Here is a 23,075-nt window from a genome sequence, read left to right as displayed (position 1 = left end):
ATTAAGAAAAAAATAAGTATTAATAAATATATGGGGACCCAAATGAATTAAGTTGAGGAGTTAGGACATTTGGCTGACTCAAAAAAAAAATGGGGACCAAAATTTAAAAGTGGAATGATTGAAATTGAAAAATGTAAAAACTTTAGGTGGGAAAATAAGATTTAAATTATTTTGATATTTATTAATATTTTTGAGATTGGACCTGTGATGGTTATTTTAGCAAAACCCATTTGGGAACCGAATGCGGAATATAATAAAGGATGGGGACAACATAGAGTCGTCTCAAAGCCTTATCTCAAATTACAATTTAGCTTCTCCTGAATTGACCATAATGCCCCTGTCAAAACCTTTATTTCATGTAATGTGATTTAGTTGGTAGGGTTGGTTTGGTCATTTCGTAAATAATAATTTTTAGGAAGCCTAGTAAAATATAAGCAAATGGAAATATTGGTAAATATCAGCTCACCACAAAAATAAATAAATAAATAAGGTGTGAAAAAATTAATTACTTTTTAGGATTTTAATTTTATAAATTTGAATTATCCTTTCTAAATTTTATTTGGTTTTTATTCTTTTAAATGGAAAAGGATAGAAATAAGATTTTTATTTTTCTTTTTTCTTTTTTTTAAGATAACTTAACCTTTGGAATCTCACGTGCGAACCTTTTGGGATGGGCTCTTCAAGTGAATCCCACCCTCCCTCACACGCTTGAAGGCCACACCTCATCATTTCCCAAGACCTGATTTCAATATTATTATTTAATTTCCACCTTCAAATCACGTGCAAAGGCTACGCACGTGTGCCATGTTATTGATTGGTTTATTTTTCGTGGAATTCTCTATTTATAATCATCAAATAAACTAAAAGTGATATTAATTATGTTTTATATATGGGTAGTTGTAGTGGTTGTTGCGTTTTATTTATTTATTATTAAAACAAAATTTATATTTTAATTAATTTTTAACATAAAAAAATCAAATATATTAATTAAAAAAATTGAAGCTAGGGTATCATCACTAAAAATAAAAACTTTGCTCATTAATATTTATAAATGTGAAGTAGGTACGGAAAAGATTGAATTGTTAGGAGGAAATGAAATCAAATAAATTTAGTTAGTTGAGAGAGAGATTGGTATAAAAATGAAAGGAAATAATTAATAAGCTTTAATTATAATTATAATGATATTTGTGTGGGAAGCTAGTGACACGTGGAATTATTGCAAGTTGTAAATAAATTTTAATTAAAGTACGAGGAAGCATTCAATACTATAAATATAACAAAATCCTGTCTTGTAACTAAATATTATGAAATAATCTAACCTTAATATATTAGCAACAAATTTACCATTTATTTTACGTTTATATTTTAACATTTTATGTAAAATAAATTAAATAAACAACTCGAACAGTCAAATTAAAAACTATAATTAAAAGATAATGCATGTTTGTTAGCTTGGAAATAAAAGCAAAAATGAAATAAATAAAAAATTTGTTTAAATCTTAGTCAAATAAATTTGTAATAGAATATTGTGTGTTAATCAGTGATTATTAAGATATATTAAACCATGTCACATGTCACTATATTATAAATCATTTAATGGGACATATTATAAAGTTTGGAAAAGTAGATAATACATTGAGTTAAATTATAAATGTTAGTTAGAATTAATTAATCAACATTATATTAATTAAATGTTTATATTTTTTGTGGAAGAAAACAGTGAGGCTTACCTAATGATGTTATGCTATAACTACCACTTTATACATTTAATTAAGCTAATCATATGGATTACTTTCTTTAATCAAACTCATCACTATGCTTCAATTTTTTTTCTCTCTCCTATCTTTTGCTTCTCTCACTTCAAATTATACAAATACTTCTAAAATTTAAGATAAGATTTAATTATATCAAAAAATATTTTAAAATACTAAAATGGTTTGAAAAATATATTATTTTTATAAAAATAAAATGTGAAAATTTTTTGGTCTTCGATTATACAATTTTTTTACCATTGAAAATAATAAAATAATAATAATAATAAAAGAAAATGAATATAATTCTTTAAAAAGTGCCTCCAATGTCAATAAAATAAAAGGTAAGCCAAAAAAATTGACAATGCCATTATTTATTCCTTTAATTTCTGCCACGTGGTCCAAATATGACCATATATATATATTTGGAAAGAAATCAATAAAATTGTGATAAATCAACCATGACTAGCGGTATTCAGTGAAGACGATGATATAAACAATGAAATAAATAAGTTTGAGTGTCAATTTAAAGAAGACAAATATGCACAAGATACGATTAAAAAATGCATTTTGATGTCACCATCTCGAGTTTAAAAAGAGGAAGTTTTCAAACTAATTAAAAATATGACATTACATTTCGTGTACTAATTAAAGTATTAAAATTAAAACATGGATTATTTAATTAAAGACTTGGTAAAAATATTTGCATTATTAGTAAAAAAAAAAATATATTTTTAGATATTTTGAGATACGTATTCTTATACTCCTCTTTTATAATTTTATTTATTTTAATAATAGTATGATATTGTACACTTTAAATATAATCTTTTACGAACTTATTTTTTAAACTATTTAAAATATCTAGAGGTTAGTATTTTATTATAGTTGGGCTGTGAATGTTTGATTAATCCACCACAACTAAATGGTGTGAAAGTTATCTTATTTATAATCAAATAAATTACAAGGATATGGAAATAGTAATAAATGGAAATAACAATAAATGGAAAGATACCTATGACAATAAGGCAAATATTAGATATTTGCCTTATAATAAAATATCAAATATAATATATATGGTAAACTATAATTTATTACTAAATATCCTTAACACCCCACCGCAAGCTGAGCGTCGGATTTGAACGAACGTGAAGCTTGAATCTGAAAAATTCAAAGAGGTTGAGAAACACTTTTCGTGAAGATGTCAACAACCTGGTTCAGAGGAGGCGTAAAGAAACACTTTCTTGGCCATCGAAAATTGCAGAGGGATCGCCGCTCAGCGGCGATGCTGCCTTGGCTTCGACGAGAATATGTCTAACCCATAAACAGGGATTGTCGCTTAGCGACGATGCTACCTTGGCTCTGGTGAGAATATGTCTAACCCCAAGAAGTAGAAGGGGAAACCTAGAGCAAGGGACAAAGACAATGTTGAAACCGGAAGAGTCGCCACATTGGGCGAAGGAGCCAATTTTGGCAAAAAGGGCAGCCGAAAGAGTCGCCACATTGGGGCGAAGGAGCCAATTTTGGCGAGAAGGGCGGCAGCAACTTGGTTGGCGAAGATGCCAGTGCGGCGCCTAGATTCCAAAGGTGAATCTCTGCAAAAGGTCGATAGGCTTATCGAGATTCTGTATATTTCCGAAGAGAAATGCTGATGAAGATCCTAAGATTAGGGTTTCTGTGAAGGATGAAGGATAAAGGGAAAATTGAGAAGAACATGAAAGAGACTATGTTTGGAAAAGGTGAGGTTGTATCTACAGAGTATGGTGAAGGATGATTTGGAGGTCAATAGGGTCGAGCCAAAGAGTAATTAATCGGCTCCGCCTGCGGTAGCCATGAAGACTGCTCCTGCGGTGTCAAAGCCAGCAGGGGTGGTGGAGAAGAACAGTAGAAGATTTCAAAAGCCATTGAAAAGAAAGGATCCGAGTTGCTAAACCAAAATGGCTCTGATACCATGTGAATGTTTGATTAATCCACCACAACTAAATGGTGTGAAAGTTATCTTATTTATAATCAAATAAATTACAAGGATATGGAAATAGTAATAAATGGAAATAACAATAAATGGAAAGATATCTATGGTAATAAGGCAAATATCTAATATTTGCCTTATAATAAAATATCAAATATAATATATACGGGAAAGTATAATTTATTACTAAATATCCTTAACATGGGCAATTGGAGTAACAAAATTGGAAGATGTGAAATGTTTCTTGGAATTTGTAAACCCAACAGCCCTCCATGTCGTTCTCAGCTAGGTCACTTTCTTCATACCAATACATTAATTTGGGGACAGAAATTCTCGGACATGTTTTTTTTATTTACATATATTTATTTCATTTAAAATCATTATAAAATAATTATGGGATTTTGTGAAAAATAAAAGTACACCATATTTTCTGATTAATCTACTAAAAAAAAATAAAAAAAAAATTGGGAATATAATAAGAAAATAAAAGGTTAAAAGGGGAAAAAGGAAAGTGATGTAATATTCGAAGGTAGTGAAAGTTGGGCCTAGCTGGGCTTTTAAATGTGGGCCCACGTGGAAAACAACACCTACTAATTTCCTCGAAATGAGGTGGTCCTCTGAGCAGATACATATTCGACGTGGCACTGCCGGCACTACGTGGCCCATGGCCACGTGGGAACCGCGGTGCAAATGGGTTGGCAATTGTTTCCTTAGTGCCACGTGGTTAGCGACATCCTGTTCTGTCTTGACCAATGCCTTTGTTTTTATGTTTTTTTTCTTCGGAATTAAGAAAAAACTTTTGATATTTTAATTAAAAAAAAAAAAAACTGAAATTAAAAACGTGATAAATTTATTGTGTGCCTAAATAAACAATGGGTTAAAATAATTTGACTCTATTTTTCCTAAGAAGACATGATTTTAAGTGAATAATAATACCCCACACCCCACTTTGAAATCATTGCATTGAAATTTATTGGTGGCGGTTGGTGCCCCAATAATTACTCGACCTGCTTCTTTTATACTTCGCTTATCCTCTCCACTGAAAACACCTTCTTCGTAGGATCGATCTTGGTTTCAGCCAAACAAGGTATGGGTTTTCTTATAAATGCTATGAATTTCAAGTTGGGGTAATCTAGGTTATATGAAATAGTAGAGATGTTATAAGAAAAGCCCTAGTAATGATTCATGTTTTGTTCAAGTATTTGATGATAAATCTTTCTACTAGTTGGCTCGAATGGTAGGATCCTTCCGTATTTGAGGACTTGCTGACACTTAACCGTGGTCCTTCGACACTCTATATGATTTGGTAGGATGGTCTGTGTCCGAGGCAACACCGAGAGAAGCAGAGGCGAACATATTTTGGGTGTGAATGGTATTGGTCGCCATGTAAAATGCTATGCTCGCAGACAAGTAATCAATAATGGCGAGGTAGATTTGAAGGAGGGAAGAAATGTTGGAGTTTGTTAAATGTTTGAAGTATTATTATATATCCTTAAACTTGATGGTTTTATGTCTCATGTTCATGACAGTTATACCTGTCTGAATATCCACCTTATTACACAAATTGTCCTACCAATAAGGAACATGTCAAATGCGATATATGCAACAACTTTGTAAGTAATTTCAAATCTTAAATGCTTGTGATTTTTTCTTTGAATATTGACGGTATTACCAAAATATGTAACATAGTAACATATCAGTTGAAATTTAGTTGGTCGGATGTACAAGTAATAACAACTCGATTAGTGGTTGAGCTTGTTTGGTATATATTTGGCGTGGAGAAGAGAGTGTTTCTCTATGATTGCGGAAGTGCTCTTGTTTTCACCTTTCTTTTCTTTTTGCTCTTCTTTGGGGTATCTGGATTGGAAGAACTAACAAGATTTTTAACGAAGCAATTCTAATGAGAGTATGGAAACCTTTCTACCGTGTTTTAAAACTGTGAGGCTACGATATGTAACGGGTCAAAGCGGACAATATTTTCTAGTAGTGGGCTTGAGCTATTACAAATGGTATCAAAGCCAAATACTAGTCAGTGTGTTAGCGAGGACATTGGTCCTCAAGAGAGGTGGATGGTGAGATTCCACATCGGTTAGAGAGGGCAACGAAACATTCTTTATGGAAACCTCTCCCTAGCATAACGCGTTTTAAAACCGTGAGGCTGACGACAATACGTAACGGGTCAAAAGAGACAATCTATTAAGACGTTGGTTTGATTTGGTTGGATTTTGTTGATTCTTTCTTACCATCTTCATATGCGTTTTTGTTTTTCCCTTTGTGTTGCTGTTGTTGCTGTTAGATCCCAGATACTGATGGGACTGTTCGCTATTGTAAGAATTCTTTTTGGGGCCAAAAATACTGCCCTTCCCATGAAAATGACGGAACTTCCTCTTGTTGTAGCTGTAAAAGATTACAGGTAATTCTCTCCCTCTGTCTCTGTCTCTCCCACATTCACAAATGTGAGCTTACTCCATGATGCAGGCATCAGCAGGAATGGAGTTCATTTTACTGGAAGATGGAAGGAGATTATGTCCAGAGTGTTCCAGCTTCAAGATCATGGACATCAATGACTGCCAACCTCTTATCCTCGAGATACAACAATTCTTTGCAACTTTAAACATGAAACTAGACCAAAAGATTCCATTGGCGTTGGTCGCAAGTGAGACATTGAACAAGCCCAGTGAAGACAAAGATAACGTAAGAGGACACACTGGCCTATTCTTTTGCTTCTTCATTCATATATATCTATATATTGGTCTTACCTTTTTAGGATTCATTTGTCTGGATTGTATAGACAGATCATCATCTATCCGGAACTCAAGGGTTGTGCTCAACAGTACGGCGCCCCATTCCCATTGTTAGAATTTCCATCTCTCTCAGTAACATATAACACTGTTTTTGCTTACTTTCACTCAACCCAATTCATTTCATCATCATCATTATCATCATTGCAAGTAGGTTCGTATGATGGAGAGTATGGGAGGATTCTCATTCATGGACATGCTCAAATCCTATCCTCAACTTGTTTATAACAGGGAAGTTGATGCTATACTCGTTCTATATGGCCTTCCCAGGTACTATAATCTGCTCATGCGCCAGAACGCTCCAGCCCCATCACTGCCCGATATTGTCCTCTTTGAAATTTTCTTTTCAGGCTTCTGTTCAAGGTTTTTAAAACGCGTCTACTGGGGAGAGATTTTCACACCCTTGTAAAGAATGCTTCGTTCTCCTCTCCAACCAACGTGGTATCTCAAGAAATACCACGTTGGTTGGAGAGGGGGACGAAGCATTCCTTCTCTCCCTAGTAGACGCGTTTTAAGAACCTTGAGGGGAAGCCCGAAAGGGAGGGCCCAAAAAGGACAATATTCATTAGCGGTGGGCTTAGGCCGTTACCTTCATATCAATTAAAACTTATTAGAAGTTGCTAAGTATAAGTTTTCGAGTTGTGATTGTTCGCTGTGACAATAAATTCTTATGTATCTTGGATATTGCTTACTTTAGGAGTCGATTTTGCTTTTAATGGTCCTTCCATTAAACAAAGATCCATCTATCCTTGTTCAACCATTTAAATATGACATTAGCTGCATATAAGACACGACTTTGATACTACTTGTTAGGACAACGAATGGTTACAACTTATTTTTCACATGTATAGACACACATTTGGTACAGGTTGTTGACAGGATCTATTCTAGCACATGAGATGATGCATGCTTGGCTACACTTAGAAGGTTATCCCAATCTAAGTAAACCAGTTGAAGAAGGTATCTGCGAAGTTGTAGCTCACATGTGGTTGAAATCCAAAATCAATGTGGGGTCTGAAACTGCCATGGCTGCTGCTTCTTTATCTTCCTCCCTGCAACCTGGACGTTCGAAAAAGCACGAGCAACTGAGTGAAATAGAGAAGAAACTCGGAGAATGTTTCATACACCAAATCGAAACAAATAAATCAAAAGACTATAGAAATGGGTTCAAGAAGGGAATCAGGGCAGTTTCTCGGTATGGTTTGAAGAAAACTCTTGATTGCATCAAACTCTATCGAACCTTTCCAGTTTAGACGTCCTTGTCATTGGAAAAACATGCCGTGATTGATTGTACAACGTTGGTAGAAAGTGAAATTAATTATTGTATTGGACACATCATCATTGTTTGAAAATTATTAAATTATTAAAAGATCCTGAGTTTATAACTTTTATATATATATATATATTTTTTTTTGTTATGAAAATGAAAGTGGACAATATAGGTAGTGATTTTTAATTATTAAAAATGAGTTAGAAAATATTAAAACAAATTATATAAAACTTATTATTATACTTTAAATTTTTTATTAACATGTGATTATAAAAAAATTAAAATTAATTAGTTTATTTTAATATATTCTCATATTTTTATAATAATACTTTCTCATTTCGTAATAAATCAACATTTTAAATATATAATTTTAACCAGTTGCCTTATCTTCCCCATCCGACGTGTCACTCTCAACCTCAGACTCCCCTCTTCTCTCGCACATAATTTAGGGTTCATCTCAGCTTCGTCTCGTTCTTCTGTCTCTGCCCCTCAATCTTAATCTCTCTTTCCGGTCTCTGCTTTTCTTGTTCTTCGGCAGCCAACATCGGCAGTGCTTCAAAATTGGTAGGTGCCATCCATCCCTTCTCTTTCTCTCCTTCAAATCTGCAATTTGCAATTACTTGAAAATTTTGAACTCCAAAGATGAAGAAATCATTTTGAACTCCAAAGATGAAGAAATCACTTTTTCTGGGAGAGTTTTGTTAATGCATTTTCATTCTTTCTGCTTCATAATTGACAGATTACCCTATCCAAACTCTGTGGAGTACCGTTCAATTTTAGTCACTCAATAAGGGGATTTTCTGCGCCAAACCTTAAAGATGAGTGGTGTCAGTGTTATACGCTCCGCTCGTATCTTCTTCATGCCAAATGACTGTCTCATTCCTACTCAAAGGTACTCTGTGAGTTATGACACAGGAGTTGCGTGGTTTTCTTTTTCCTGATGGCTATTGTGAGATTTCTTCAATGAATGATGTTATGTTAGAGTGGCTGCACGAGCTGTCCTTTCGTTGATTCTGTGGATATATATTTTTGATCATTCAGTAGTTTTGTTTTATATAGGGTTCAGGTCTCATTCTCAAGGAAACTCTTTTCTTGCCGAGCTAAATTTGGTTAGTGCTTCAGTTTGTGGTTTTAATCTCTTGTTGAAAGCTTGTGGTTTCTCAACCATGCTGTGTTCTGTGTTTTAATGATGGAATATAGCAGATTCTGAGATAGATGATGGATCGGTGAACTTAAAGGTTGTATCTCCAGCCCTTCTAACTGCTGAAAAAGAAGAGGCCAAGGCAGTTTTAACCTTATTTTTAAAGAAACAAGGTTTAAGCAATGCAATTGCTGCAAGAACAATAAACAAGTCTGATCTCTTCATCAATCATCTTCTCTTGAGGCTTCATTTGATTCATAAATCTCGGTATCTAGTAGGTTCGATTTCAATGTACTTTTTATCGTATTGCCTATCACAGTGAATTTGATTTAGTTCGACATAGAGTTTTGTTGCTAGAATTATAATATAGTTCGTATGAATATGCAGGGCGAGAGTTGACAACACTTGAGATTAGAGATGCTTTGAATCCTTATCTTGAGTCTCTTTTTGAAGAGCATGGGACTCATCTCGTACATGCTGTGGAAAACTTTCCGAATCGTTCTATTAAGGAAAAGACTACTACGACAGTTCCCGTCTCGAATTCAACAATTGACACGAAGAAGCTGAGAGCTGTCTCTCGAGTGAGTGAATTAGGTCCTACTGGAAAGCTTCGACCTCAGATTCTTTACCTGATGGAGCATGGCTTAAAACTTGAGCAAATTAAGGAAATTACTCGCAAATTCCCAGCTTTTGCTTACTACAGCTTGGAGGGGAAAATAAAGCCTGTGATCGAGTTTTTTCTTGATCTTGGGGTGCCAAAATCTGATATCCCTACTATCCTCAACAAGAGGCCACAGTTATGTGGAATTAGTCTGACTGAAAATCTAAAACCAACAATGTTATTCTTAGAAACTTTGGGTGTCGACAAGAAACAATGGGCGAAAGTAATATACCGTTTTCCAGCGCTTCTCACCTACAGCAAACAGAAGGTTGAGACAACTACTGGTTTCCTCTATGAAATGGGAATCTCAGAGGAGAGCGTTGGTAAAATATTGACCCGTTGTCCACACATCATAAGTTACAGTGTGGAGGAAAAGTTAAGGCCCACAGCTGAATATTTTCATTCACTGGGAGTCGATGTTGCTGTCCTTTTGTATCGTTCCCCTCAGACGTTTGGTCTTAGTATCGAGGGCAATTTGAAACCGGTGACGCAGTTTTTCTTGGAGAGGGGCTACAGCATGGAGGATGTTGGAACCATGATCTCAAGATATGGAGCGTTGTATACTTTCAGCTTGGCTGAGAATATAGTGCCAAAATGGGATTTCTTTCTAACCATGGAGTACTCAAAATCAGAGCTAATCAAATTCCCCCAATATTTTGGTTACAGCTTGGAGGGGAGGATTAAACCAAGGTATGCAATTATGAAGAAGAGCGGGGTGATGTTGTTACTGAACCAGTTATTAACATTATCAGATACCGACTTTGACACGGCATTAAAAAAGAAAATGAACAAGTTGGTTCCCAAGAATTGACTTGACTTTCTATGAGAACGAACAAGACTGATATACTGGAAGCGTTTATGATCGATGGCGTATGAGATATCTGGCCTTACAAGTAATTCTGTTGCAGTGCCTTGACTGAAACACGAGATACGGTGTGTCGGGATGATCGGAAATTTGGCATTTGAATTGTGGATATGGAATGGAAGGCAGAGTGCCTCGCTCTCTGTTTACTTGGCCTGGAGTTGCCTTCTTGGGTCCTGATTGATCCATCTCTGTTTTTGTTCTCGTGTTCATCATTTTCCAACAATGTAATAGTTTTAGTACTGAAGCCTTAGTCTGTACAAAATTTCAAATAAATCAAATTCTGGGGAAAATATGAATAGATCAATTCCAAGAAGCCTTTTTTTTTTCTTTTAATTTTTGTACAGGTATTCGTATCAGAAGTTTATTTGGTGATGGGATAAACAGGACCTGATTCCATCTGTCCTAATGGGAGATTTATGTGGATCATCCGCCATGGCAGATCTGAAGCAGTTTGGAATTTCATTAAATTGCATCAGGGCTGCCTTTAATGGTACCGAGCAGCTTGGATTTGACATCATTTGTAAAGATTGGACGCCATTGCTTGTTCAATGCTTGGATCTCCAGAGGAACATGCACGGATACTCGGTGGTTACCAAAGGAACATGCACAGATACTCTAGTGATTATTACGAAAGGTAGAGTTGAAAGTATATATTTATTTTTTAATGCAAATAAGTTGAACCAATTAATTATATTATATTGTAACGCATCCGCTGGAGATAAGTTTCCATACTTTTATAACAAATGTTTCGTTTTTTCTCTCTCACGGATTTAGGATCTCACACCATAGTGATGTGAGCTGAATGAATGTTATTGATAGTTTATGTTAAAATACAAATTTAATCTTTGAAATTTAAAATTTGTGTCGGTTTAATTTTTTAACTTAAAATAAGTTTTATATTTTTAAATTTTTGAGATTCATAAATTTAAAATTAAAAATTTGTGTCGGTTTAATTTTTTAACTTAAAATAAGTTTTATATTTTTGAATTTTCGAGATTCATAAATTTAATTAACACACAAAAGTTTGTGATACTATTAAACATAAAATTTATAGCAAATATGATACTTTGATACTAAATTAAATTAGGTTTATGCGGGCAAGGTGATTGATGTTAAAATTAGGTAGTCTTTAGTTATTTGGATTGTAATGTTGGCTTCTATTTCTCCCACATCGAAAGGGTGTTTAGCTTTGCCTTTCTTTATTAAGTGACTTGAAACACAACATCCCGCCGAGCTTGGTTGCGCGAGCTTGTGACCCAAGTGGGGGTGGTAAGGTGATGGAATGGGGCAGGCTTCTTCCCTATTGAGCTGGTTCCGATATTGATCTTAATTGGCTCGCCCATTGCAAGCATGGAGTCAAGCCATGGGGTTTGGGCGGATGCCCGGTGCCTCGTTGGCTTCAAAGGTGGAGGGCAATGCGTGAGGCTGGATTCACAGAGCAACGAAAACCTCCCACTCTTTGCAGTGCAAGGATAACGGGCCATGTCAGTTGGATCCAAGTTTGGCCCTGTGGGGTTGCGAACCCCCCTAATTTGTTTTTTTCCTCTGTATTAATGTGTATTTTTGTTCTAAATAATGACATTAGACGGCAACCATTTTGGTCATGCATTGATAATGAAACACATCATCTTACTTTTGGTGAATGTAAAAAGTTACCATAAATTATAAGTAAGGATGTTAAAAAAAAAAAAAAAAAGAGGTAACAGATCTGAGTGGATGTTAAGCTGACAAGGTTATTCTTGATCAAATGAGTTAATCTTTAGTTAATTGGCTTAGATTGTTGGCCTCTATTCCTCCCACATCGAAAGGGTATTCGACTTTGCTTTCCTTTATAAAATTAATTGAAGCACGAGAGCCCGCCGAGCTTGGTTGCGCAAGCTTGTGACCCATGTGGGGGCATTAATGTGACGGAATGGGAAGTTCTCCTTGGTTGGCCGGTTCCGCAATGACCTCGTCTGGATCGCTCCATTGCAAGCGTGGAGCTAAGCCATGGTGTGCAGGTGAAGGCCTCAGCCTCATCCGCTTCTAAAGCGGAGGGCAATGCGTGAGGCTGGTTTCACAGAACAACGGCCCGTGGCCCGTGTCATTCGGATCCAATTAGGCCCAACCAGGTTGCCTTCACCAAACCATCATTTTTTTCCCTCTAATTGTATTTACTAAAAGAAAAATGTTTTTTTTTTCTATTTTTTGGGCGACCATTTGTGGTTAAATGCATTGGTAATGAAAACATCATCTCGGAAACAATCAGTGAATGGAAAATTTTTACCAACTTTCATTTATTATTTATCATCAACAGTTTTTTAAAAAATGACGATAAATTAAAAAAAAAAATTATAATAGGAACAAAATAAATATGATAATCTTGTAATAAATGGTGAAGTTTGTTTCTTTCTATAAGATAGTTTAAAAAGAGATTAAGTAATTCATGTTTAACGGTTATTATGTAATAAATATATCCCTGAAAGTTTATTGCCAATTAAGGGGGAAAAAAAACAGAAAAAAGGAAATTTTGAATCCACCGACACAACTGTTTCTCTAAAAAGAAAAATAAGAGTAAAATAATGTATTGAGGAAAGAGACAATGGCAGATCTACTTTTCAAAAAATTCATTTAAATTCAAAAAAGTCAAAAGTCAAAAAGTCAATTTATTAAAAGCCAACAAACCGCGTTCTTCATTTTTATCAAAGATTCCCCTTATCTATCATTGCTCCCTCCCTCCCTCTCTCTCTCTGTCTGCCTTTTATTTATTTTTCATTTTCAATTTAAAATAACATTTCTAAATAGAAAATAGCTTTAAAGATTGAATTATCACCGATTAAACAATTGTTTGGTAATTTTAAGATAATTAATGACACAAATATCTAAAATAAATCATGCTTTTAAAAAAAATGAATTATAGCTTAGAAAGAAATTAATGTATTGAGATTTAAACCATAATTTAAGATATTGTAAATAAAATATGAAAGTCAATGTAAGGTTTATGAAAAGAAAAGTAAATGAATCCAATTAGATGATAATTAATAAGAAAGCATCTGATTTAAGACAAATAATTAATGTCCCAATAAAATCCCCCCTTTCACATTCAAATTGAATCCAATGTTAAAAGACTCTCATTAAACAATCATTCTCTCACTATTTCATTTTAATTTTAATTTCTCATTACATCATATAACAAAATATAATTTACCTATTTTATTAATATTATTTATATCTATAATTAATCATCTTACCTCTTCATAATATTAATCATTAACGCTCTAATTGGAAGAGAAAAAAACAAGTTCTTTGATCCAATCCTGAACAAGCACGGAGACAAAAATTACATTTTGTTTCAAATTGGTCAAGACCAAGCATGATGGAATTTGTTTTTTGATCTGTGTGTTTTTGCTGAATCTTCCACCAAAGAAATAGAAAAAACATGGGTATTTGTGAGATCCCATATCGGTTAGAGAGGGAAATAAAATATTTCTTATTATAAGATTGGAAACGTCTCCCTACAGACAGTTTTTAAAATCTTGAAGGAAAACTTAGAAAGGAAAGCCCCAAGAGGACCATATGTTCTAGTAGTGGGTTTGGGTTGTTCCAAATGGTATCAGAGCCCGTCATCGGACGGTATGCCAGCGGAGACGCTGGCCCCAAAGGGGTAGATTGTGAGATCCCAGTGGTTACAGACGGAAAAAAGCATTAGTTATATGAGTGTGGAAACCTTTACTGGAAGAGATGTTTTAAAACCTTGAGAGAAAATTCAAGAAAGACAATATCTGTTACCAGTAGGCGTGGACCGTTACCGTCTCTGTTTTCGGAGGTAGATGAAATCTGCAATAGCCATAGCTCCATTAGAGCTCATTGAAAGTTTGAAACTTTAATTACCAATACATAATCTCACCATATTCGCGACGTAAATTGGAACGACTCAAAGTTGGATCTCATATCTTCTTTGATTTAACACGAACATTAAATCATTAGAACAACTTTACATCGAAAGAGTATAAATACAAACATAATCAATGATCGTCTTTCAAATTTACGATCATCGTCTTGGTCATCATGATCATCTTCTTCTTCTTCCCCAAGTAAGTGCAATTAAGTGTAATACTGAAGAAGCTCTGTCTGTATTAATAAGGAACAACAAAATATGGGAAAATCTCTGTTTATGGACAAGATTGAGGGACACCGATACTTAAATCTCCTCTAATCTATTCCTAAAACCATATGAACAAAGAAGTAATGTAATGTAATGTAATTTAATACTAAGATTCCAGAGCAAAGGGTGTCTGTAAAAGATCATACGGAGCCCAAAGAGCGTCTAGTGGACAAGCCCTGTTCGAATCCAGACGAACCCACGGTTTCCCTTTTCCGCTCCAATGCAGGAGACTCACAGGTCCGGGGTGTAAATTCCGGCATAGTCCCCGGAAATTATCGCCGCCGAGGCCGTGTTGGTTCCACCGGTGGTCGACTGGAGCTATAAACCCAGCAAAAACGAGGAGAAACGGGGGGAGAGAGCCGAGCTCGTAGATCCGCATTCGCTTCTGGAGCTCCATCCATTCTACGATCTTGGTGGTGTAGTCGCCGGAGCGCCACCGTTGGAGATCTATGACCATAACCCCAGTGTTGAAGTAACAGGCATTTCGTCCGGCGAAGGTTAGGGACAGTGAGGGATTGGCCCAGAAGGTGGGTGTGAAATAGGTGGTCAAATTAGCGTTGCAATACTCCGGCGCGGCGAGGACGGCGGTTTCCCCAAGTGGGGTAGCAGCGAGTTTGGCAATGTCGTCGACGAGAATCAAATCAGAGTCCAAATAAACGACTCGTTTGACGCAGTGGGGGATTAACGACGCCAAGTAATTGCGAGCGTAATTCAAAGGGGAATCAAGAGCGGAGCGGATGGAAGTGGAAATTAAGCCGGAAACGGCGGCGGCGTCGAATGGGTAAATTTGGAATCTCAGGTAAGGGAAGGAATTAGCTATAGTGAATCGTAGGGCTTTGATGTCGGTGGAGGCAGAGGAAACGAAATGGAAGACGATGTTCTGTGGACAAGAGGAGTGTTGAAGAACGGAAAGAATCGCCGCCATTGATCCCCGGAGATAGGCGGCGTCGAGAGTCATGGCGACGTGGACGGCCTGATCGGAACAGAGGACGTCATCGTGGAGAGAATGAATGGAGATGCAGGTGGGTGAGTTGTAGAACTCGGGAGCTTCTTTGAACTTCAAGGCAGCGGCAGAGGCGGCAGAGGCGGCGGCGGCGAAGAGGAGGAGGAGGAGTAGAAGGGGAATCAACGGCGGCGGAGGGCGGGGCATGTTGCCGGAGAAGAACAGAGTTGGACTGAATGAAATGGTTGAGAAAGCGAAAGAGGGAAATATAGAGATATAATAAGTTAAAGCATTGTGCGTCGCTTTCAACTTCAATTGGACACACACCCACGTTGCCTCTCTCGACCAACCACCCTTTATATATTATTATAATATATAGTTTTAATTTATATGATTTTAATATATGGTATTTAATTAAATAATAATGAAATTTAACATAAAGTCCAAAGGAGATTAAATGAAAGCTGTTTCCAAAAATATTAGGAGTACAAGGAGGTGTGATTTAGCATATAAATATTCATTATACAATCATTACTTCTAATTAATCAATTTTATCTCCACTTCCTAAAACCCAAATAATGTATTAATTAAATTTTTTCTGGAAAATAAAATTTAATAAAGAATATTTTTATTTTAGTCCCTAAATTCAAAAAAATTTCATTTTAGTCTCCAAACTCCCAAGGTGGCTTCATTTTAGTCCTTAATCTTTTAAATAATAACTGATTTTTTTTTTTTTTTTTTTTTTTTTTTTNACAAAAATAAAATAAAAATATGAACTAAAATAATTAATAAAATAAATTTAGAAGTTTAATAACAAAAAGAAAAAAATGTATTTAAATAATTTTGTTAAAGCGTTATTAATATCTTTATTTTTATTTGCTTCCAAATGCATTGGATGCCGAAATAAAAATGGTAATAACTTTTTTCTTTTTGGAGAATTGTTTGTAATTAAATATTTTATTGATTACGTGAGATTTGCGCTTTGATTGATATTGGCTATTAATTTTTAAATTAGACATTTTTTAACTATCGTAAATTATTTTTATTAAAAAATAATAAAAATAAAAATGAGAAATGTATTGGTTCCGGATATTTAGGGTGGCATTGAATGTCCGTCAAGTCCTGGCAGATAGTTAGGAGAGAAGCATTTATTTTGGGGACAAATGGGTAATTTTGAATGGCCTTGATTTTCCTTTTTGGCGAAAAAAACGTCCACATCAAACCTTTCTGGGGCCCACATTGATCTCTTTACCACTCTTTGACACGTGGCTTTCCACGTGGGAACCACCTGCCCACCTGGCCCTCCAAATGAAAAGCCGATATCACCTCTAAAAATTATTTTCTTTTTTCTTTTGAAATTTACTCGAGTAAATTTCGAACTTAAATAAATAGTATAATTGATACTTTTTTTTTTTTTTTTAATTAATTACCTATATTTTTATGACGAAAATGACCTCGGAGAAAAAGGGCAGAGGGGGAGGTTGAATAGGGAAAGTTTTCTTGTCCTACTTGTGATTCATTCAACAACTTAAATTTATTACCATACCAATAAACATAACTTTTGGAGGGTATTTTTGTAATGCAACATTTGTTTTTAATTATTATTATTTTAATACTTCCTACATTATTTGATCATTGTTTTTTTTGTCTTCAAATTAATTGAATATATATTTTAAATAAAGAATAAGGTAATAATTAAAAAAATATATTTACTCATAATATATGTTACATTAATAACTAATTGAACGAAAAAAAGTAAATAAAATGGAAAGCACGTGGGAGGGAAGGGATGATTAGAAAGGGATGGAAGACAGAGTGTGGGGTGTAACAAACACTACTTCCCCTCATTATTTGGAGGGTTTCATTAAACAAACCATGTGCCTCACATGCCAATACTCCCCTTTCACCAATTTTTCCTCCTTATTATTATTTTCTAATTAATTTTTCTATATTCATTAACTTCAAATTATTAAATAATTTTAAAATGTGCTGGATTCTATGAATCCTATTTCTAAATGCACCAAAAATTAATAGCTTTAGGTAAATATCCTCTAAAAAAAGTAACAAATATATATAAATGTCAAATAATAATAATAATAATAATAATAATAATAATAATAAAAGTGTGTCATTTATTGAAGGAGATTATTATTGCACACATTCACACACGGCATGTTGTGCCTTTGGAATCCCATTTGTTCGTAAGAATAAGGGACCCACACACAGTCTAAATTCATCTCATCCACAATTTTTCTGATTTTTTTTTCCTTTTTTTTTTCCATTTAATTAAATTTAAATTACCCACTCTCCATCAAAACGTCGGTTCATTTATTTAAATTCAACGTTTCGTTTTCACGTATTTGACTCATTTATTCATAATCATATTTACTTTCCCTTTTTTCTAAATAATAATAATAAAAAATTTATTAATTTGAATGATCCCAAACATTCAATTTTATTTCTAGTAAAGAAAAATATCATTTTCATAGGGTAAATTTGAATTTTAGGAAATAAATATCTATTCTAAAAGTTAAAAAGGTATTGAATTTTATATCTTAATTTTTTTTGCTATAAACTTTTATTCAGTAGAACAAATAAGATGAAAAGATTTGAACATGAACGCTATCACAAATTCATGTGAACCATCTATACAAAAAAATGCAATCGCCATGATCGAAAAATAGTGTCAGTGTCATTTCACCTTGGACTCTCAAATTTTTCCGTGATCAAATGGTGTATCATAGACCTCGAGTTTAAAAGAAATCTAAGAGAATTATACCCATAATCTAAAAGCTCAATTCATACTACTTAAGAACACTCCAAATTAGATTCTTGTCCCAAATGGTTGCTCAAAGTCTTGACATGAAAGCCCATGAATGAGCCCATGGCCCAGGGAATAGTTTCTCAGTCAAATATGTAAGTGGAGGGGACTAGAATAGAATATAGGGTTATTCTAGTTCAAGAGCTAATCGTATTTAAAAAATTAGAAAATTTAATTTGTGATTGAAACTATTGGGTTAAAAATATACTAATTAAAGTTATTGACCAGAAGTAAAGAAAGGTATACTTTCAATTTGGGTAAATATAAAGAAAGGTCTAGGTCAAAATAAAAATAAAATAAACCAACATTCGCATTATATTGACCTTCGATATATAAACTTTAATGTTTGTGTCTATTATATCCCTACACTTTATCCAACAAATATTAATGTAAAGTTTAAAAACTTATGAGAACACGAAACTACAGAAGTGAGAGTTTAAGAATCTATAAGATATCGGTTAAATTTCAAGTACACACGAGCCCAACCAATCTCCAATACATTCATCTCCTATTGCCGAGAACCGACCGTGACTATGTTCAATAAATTTCTCACATTTCAAATGTAGAGTGTCCATGGTAGTTCTAGGAAAGCAAATCAAGCATTTAGTATAACACAACAAAAAACAAACCTAACCAAAGAAAGTTGATCAGAAACTAACTAAGCAATCAAGAAACATTCCAAAAGTGAACAGCAGGCAGAACTTACGGTAGGTTAAAAGTAGATCCATCCAACCACAAATTCAGTAAAAGGGGCACAGACATGTCTATTAGTATCAGCAGGCTGCCAAATAAACTTGGAACTACAGAAATTTCTTTTCAATAAACAAAATATCAATAATTTCAGTGTGGTTTTGAAGCTGAGATGAAGAAATTTGATGGGAAAGATCAATAATCAGTGGATCATACATAGGAAATCTTAGCTTAAACAAATTAGAGCTGATCTTTATTTCTGTTGGTGGGGTAAAGAAGTGAACATGGGCTGGTCTGTGCAAGAGAAAGAAACATCCAGAAGTCCTTTGGGATGTGAACAACATGAATCAATGGAAACCTCACAGTAAGTGTACTACTATCAAGCATTCATATATATATAAAATCGCAGTATTAGCTAAACTACTTCACTTCATAAGCAGTAAATGAAATCTCTACACTTGTGCTATTTTCACCACCAAAGCAAGGCAAGAATTACGAAGACGCCGACGAGTAAGAAGAGATTTTTCAGTACGTTATCAGCATGCTGACCTCGACTTGGTGGCTGTGGAAAATGGTGACCATGACCCCCATGGAATGTGTTGAATGCATAGGGGTAACCAGAGGTGGTTCCATACACTGTAGCATCAGGAAATCCATGAAACTGGATGTTGAATAAAGATGGGATCAGACCACCAAAAGCAGTAGCTAAAGTGAAGTTCCCAATTCTTGCTGCCGCCATTGGCATAAACCCACCAGTGAATCCAAACCCGTAGTTTGCAAAATCATTAGCTGCAGGGGGTGGTGCTGTTTGAGGCCTCTGCCCGGCAGGGCGATTTGGAATATCAATACCAGGATATCTATTTAATCTTGGGTCAGATGGTGCTTTACCCCTACCATAAAGAGGAACCAACTTCTCCTCCTGAACAAGAGCCTTACAAACAGGACATTCTTGACATTGCGAGTGATGATGCAGCCATCTATACAGACAGGGCCAGCAAAAGAGATGGCCGCAAAGAGTGATAATTGGGTCTTGAGCTAACTCGAAGCAGATATTGCATTCAAAATCGCCAGTATCATTGTTAGTGTTGTCACTATTACTGGACCAAGAAGGGTTTTGATGTGGCACACTTGTTGATTCCCCAAACTCATTCGCCATCTTAATTTCCCCCAAATATCAGCAGCTATATTCAACAGAAATCACGAAACAAAACAAAATCAGAATTAAGATTCAACAACCTCGTACAATCCTATCAAAGTCAAAAGCATTAAAAACTAACTACAATCGCAAAACAGATGCTAATTAAAATCGATAAAAGAAACAAATCAGGGGATCGTGATCCAAAACCATGCAAAATGACAGACAAGAAGAAACCCCCAATTTTGGAATCCACACCGAACACGCAAAGTGTAACCGAATTGACACCAACAACACAGCGATGCAAAAAGGGAAAAAAACAAAGGAAACACATAGATTGAAGAAAAACAAGAGAAAAATCAACGCAAATAGAGAGGAAGAAAGTGTACAAACCTTCAGAGGAACGGAATCAGAAATGGTGGAAAGCAGATTCCTAAAACAAGGAGGAAGAAAATCGGCGATATTAGTGAAGGAAGGAATCTGTGAAATCAGGAGCAACGGGCCTAGAAATTACAGAAAACCATAGAAGAGAGGACAATCGGAGGAAGAAGAAGAAGAAGAAGAAGAAGATACGAAGAGTTCAAGGGCTTTGTTTATGTAATTTTAATTCATTTTAAAATCATTATTTAATTTCTTAAGTCGACGGATAATTTAGGCCGTTCGATCGAGTTTGATCCACTTGTACTCCACCATCACATCTTCTCTCTCTCTTATAAATTGGGATAAAACGCTGCGTTTTGACCCTTATTTTAATAAATTAATCTATCAAAATTATTATTTTTAAAAAAAATTTAGGGATTAAAATGGAGATTTTGAAAGTTGTATTACCAAAACAAAAAACTTTATGTATTAAATTATTTTAATATTTAATTATTTAACCAAATAACTTATTTTTTCAATACTTAATAGAATGCACTGACTTTTTCAAAAATTGATATTCATCAACTAAGGGAAATAAAATATTAATATCAATAAAAAAAAATTGAATCAATTCAAAGCCATCAAAATTCGATATTTGAATAATTAATTTTAATTTAATCATAATATTTATTCTTTTAATCACTCCATCAACCTTTTATTAAGTAAAATTTTAAAAGTATATAATCAAATTTGTTATACACTATAAGGTTAAAGGAAATTAAAAAAATAATGAAAAAGGGAGTTTATATATAACTGTTGATAGTATTAATTAGGCTATTTCGTAATTAATGTATTTGGAAAATAATAATAATAATAATAATAAGGGCGGAGATCTGCTTGTAGTTTTAAATTATTTATATTAAATAACGCTTAAAATAGTTTTTTTTTTTTTTTAAATAATCACGTAAATTTGATTAATAAGATCATAAATTATCTCATTTATCCTTTTAATTTATACACTCAAATGGTATTTTAATAAATAATAATAATAAATATGACATCACGGGTGAAAGGTAAAATAATTATAAAAAAAGAAAAGAAAAAAAAAGTCTATTTCCCCTAAAAAACAGCCCAAATTTTCTACATCGTCCACAAATTACCGTTCCCCCTTCTCCAATTTTGCTCCGATTTCGCCATTCTATGGCTTTTCCATGACTTGGACGTAATTCCCGCCCTCCGCCGTCTGATCGTTTCCTCTCAACGTCGACGGCGATTCAGGCCGGTATCATGTCGATCCACGACTTGGTCTACTGGCTGTCGGAGCACCCCTCCATCGTCGGATTCCGATGGAGCCACACTCATTCATGGGGTTCCACTTGGTCGTTCCTTTTCTCTTCCATAGCCTTTTACATCGCCTTCGCCATCGTCGTCCACCTCTTCCTCAGCCTCCTCCTTAGCCCCGACCGCACTGTCCCGCTCGGCCCCATTCCAGCCATTCATTGCCTCTCCATGGCCCTAATCTCCACCCTCATCTCCGCCGGCATCCTCCTCTCCTCCGTCGCCGAGATCCGCGACACCCGATGGTTCTGGCGGCGATCGAAAACCCCCTTCCAGTGGCTCCTCTGTTTCCCCTTAGGCACTCGGCCGTCTGGGCGGGTGTTCTTCTGGTCGTACATCTACTACTTATCCCGATTCTTCCATATGTTCCGTACCATTTTCACCATTTTTGGGCATCGGAGACTGTCCTTCTTCCAGCTCTTCAACCACTCGATTTCGACGTTTATGTCATTTCTCTGGCTCGAATTTTCTCAGTCGTTCCAGGTTTTGGCTATCCTCTCGACCTCGCTCGTGTACGCGGTGGTTTACGGGTATAGATTCTGGACGGCCATTGGATTACGAAGAGCCTGTTTCCCTTTTGTGGTAAACTGTCAATTCGTTCTGTTGGGTTGCAATTTAGCCTGCCATGTGGGGGTGTTGATGCTGCACTTCATGAAAGGTGGGTGCAACGGAATTGGGGCTTGGGTTTTCAATTCTGTGCTCAACGGCGCCATTTTGCTGCTTTTCTTGAACTTCTATCTCAAAATTCATCTGGGTAAGACGCAGGATTCAGTGAAGATCATCAAACACCACCCCTGTTCTTCAGGGAATTTAGAGATTCAATTGAAAGAGAAGAATCATTGATCGGTTTCCGTTTCGAATTTTGAAAAGGAATCGGTGGGATCAGATGGGAAGGTAGTGAAATTCAAATTCAAATTCAAATTCAAATTCAAATTCATGTATTGGAGAGTGTGAGGATATAATTTACTCAATAATCTTGATTTTGGTGGAATTTTGGTTTTGTGAAGAGGTGATATTAACATAGGATTAAAAAAAAACCATGTTGAATTTTGAATGCTAATTAGGTAATAAATATAATTAATATTTATAATTCATCACAATAAAATCCCTTTTCCATAACAAAAGATTTCGTCCCTTTCATTTAGAATTTGAATATTAAACAAATTTTAATGCATGAATTATCAAAGCA

The 23,075-nt window shown here is 35.0% G+C and overlaps 5 protein-coding genes across 11 annotated transcripts; 3 read left to right on the top strand and 2 right to left on the bottom strand.

The window, feature by feature from the left end:
• The first annotated feature begins 4,669 nt into the window (after positions 1-4,669).
• On the top strand, positions 4,670-7,878 carry LOC111804536 (protein DA1-related 1-like). 3 transcript variants are annotated; one of them, XM_023689381.1, is made up of 8 exons: positions 4,671-4,804; positions 5,028-5,145; positions 5,247-5,330; positions 6,014-6,130; positions 6,196-6,411; positions 6,509-6,571; positions 6,673-6,788; positions 7,387-7,878. In XM_023689381.1, the coding sequence occupies exons 2-8, from the start codon at positions 5,029-5,031 to the stop codon at positions 7,769-7,771; spliced, it is 1,098 nt and encodes a 365-aa protein (XP_023545149.1). In that variant the 5' UTR covers positions 4,671-4,804; position 5,028; the 3' UTR covers positions 7,772-7,878. The 3 variants fall into 3 exon arrangements, with proteins under 3 accessions (XP_023545150.1, XP_023545149.1, XP_023545148.1); XM_023689380.1 differs by having other exon boundaries at positions 4,672-4,804; positions 4,943-5,145; XM_023689382.1 differs by lacking the exon at positions 6,673-6,788 and having other exon boundaries at positions 4,670-4,804; positions 4,943-5,145; positions 6,513-6,571.
• Positions 7,879-8,173: 295 nt separating this feature from the next.
• Positions 8,174-10,768, top strand: LOC111804207 (transcription termination factor MTERF5, chloroplastic). Of its 5 annotated transcripts, none has more exons than XM_023688931.1 (5): positions 8,174-8,352; positions 8,528-8,680; positions 8,848-8,897; positions 8,992-9,207; positions 9,317-10,768. In XM_023688931.1, the coding sequence occupies exons 2-5, from the start codon at positions 8,607-8,609 to the stop codon at positions 10,399-10,401; spliced, it is 1,425 nt and encodes a 474-aa protein (XP_023544699.1). In that variant the 5' UTR covers positions 8,174-8,352; positions 8,528-8,606; the 3' UTR covers positions 10,402-10,768. The 5 variants fall into 5 exon arrangements, with proteins under 5 accessions (XP_023544699.1, XP_023544698.1, XP_023544697.1 ...); XM_023688930.1 differs by having other exon boundaries at positions 8,989-9,207; XM_023688929.1 differs by having other exon boundaries at positions 8,833-8,897.
• A 3,590-nt stretch (positions 10,769-14,358) lies between these two features.
• LOC111803314 (probable galacturonosyltransferase-like 1) lies at positions 14,359-15,862 on the bottom strand. The gene has a single exon (XM_023687656.1). It carries the CDS (start codon positions 15,747-15,749, stop codon positions 14,706-14,708), a length of 1,044 nt encoding a protein of 347 aa, XP_023543424.1. The 5' UTR covers positions 15,750-15,862; the 3' UTR covers positions 14,359-14,705.
• A 3,417-nt stretch (positions 15,863-19,279) lies between these two features.
• On the bottom strand, positions 19,280-20,782 carry LOC111803169 (E3 ubiquitin-protein ligase RNF185-like). Its single transcript, XM_023687454.1, has 2 exons — positions 20,582-20,782; positions 19,280-20,234 (listed from the first exon to the last, which is right to left on the bottom strand). The coding sequence occupies exon 2, from the start codon at positions 20,207-20,209 to the stop codon at positions 19,523-19,525; it is 687 nt and encodes a 228-aa protein (XP_023543222.1). The 5' UTR covers positions 20,210-20,234; positions 20,582-20,782; the 3' UTR covers positions 19,280-19,522.
• An 881-nt stretch (positions 20,783-21,663) lies between these two features.
• Positions 21,664-22,900, top strand: LOC111804017 (elongation of fatty acids protein 3-like). The gene has a single exon (XM_023688666.1). It carries the CDS (start codon positions 21,836-21,838, stop codon positions 22,727-22,729), a length of 894 nt encoding a protein of 297 aa, XP_023544434.1. The 5' UTR covers positions 21,664-21,835; the 3' UTR covers positions 22,730-22,900.
• Positions 22,901-23,075: the final 175 nt, after the last annotated feature.

Source organism: Cucurbita pepo, chromosome LG10, assembly GCF_002806865.2.
Source record: "Cucurbita pepo subsp. pepo cultivar mu-cu-16 chromosome LG10, ASM280686v2, whole genome shotgun sequence".
In the NCBI taxonomy this organism is placed as follows: domain Eukaryota; kingdom Viridiplantae; phylum Streptophyta; class Magnoliopsida; order Cucurbitales; family Cucurbitaceae; genus Cucurbita; species Cucurbita pepo.
This window is presented reverse-complemented; position numbering and strand designations above follow the sequence as displayed.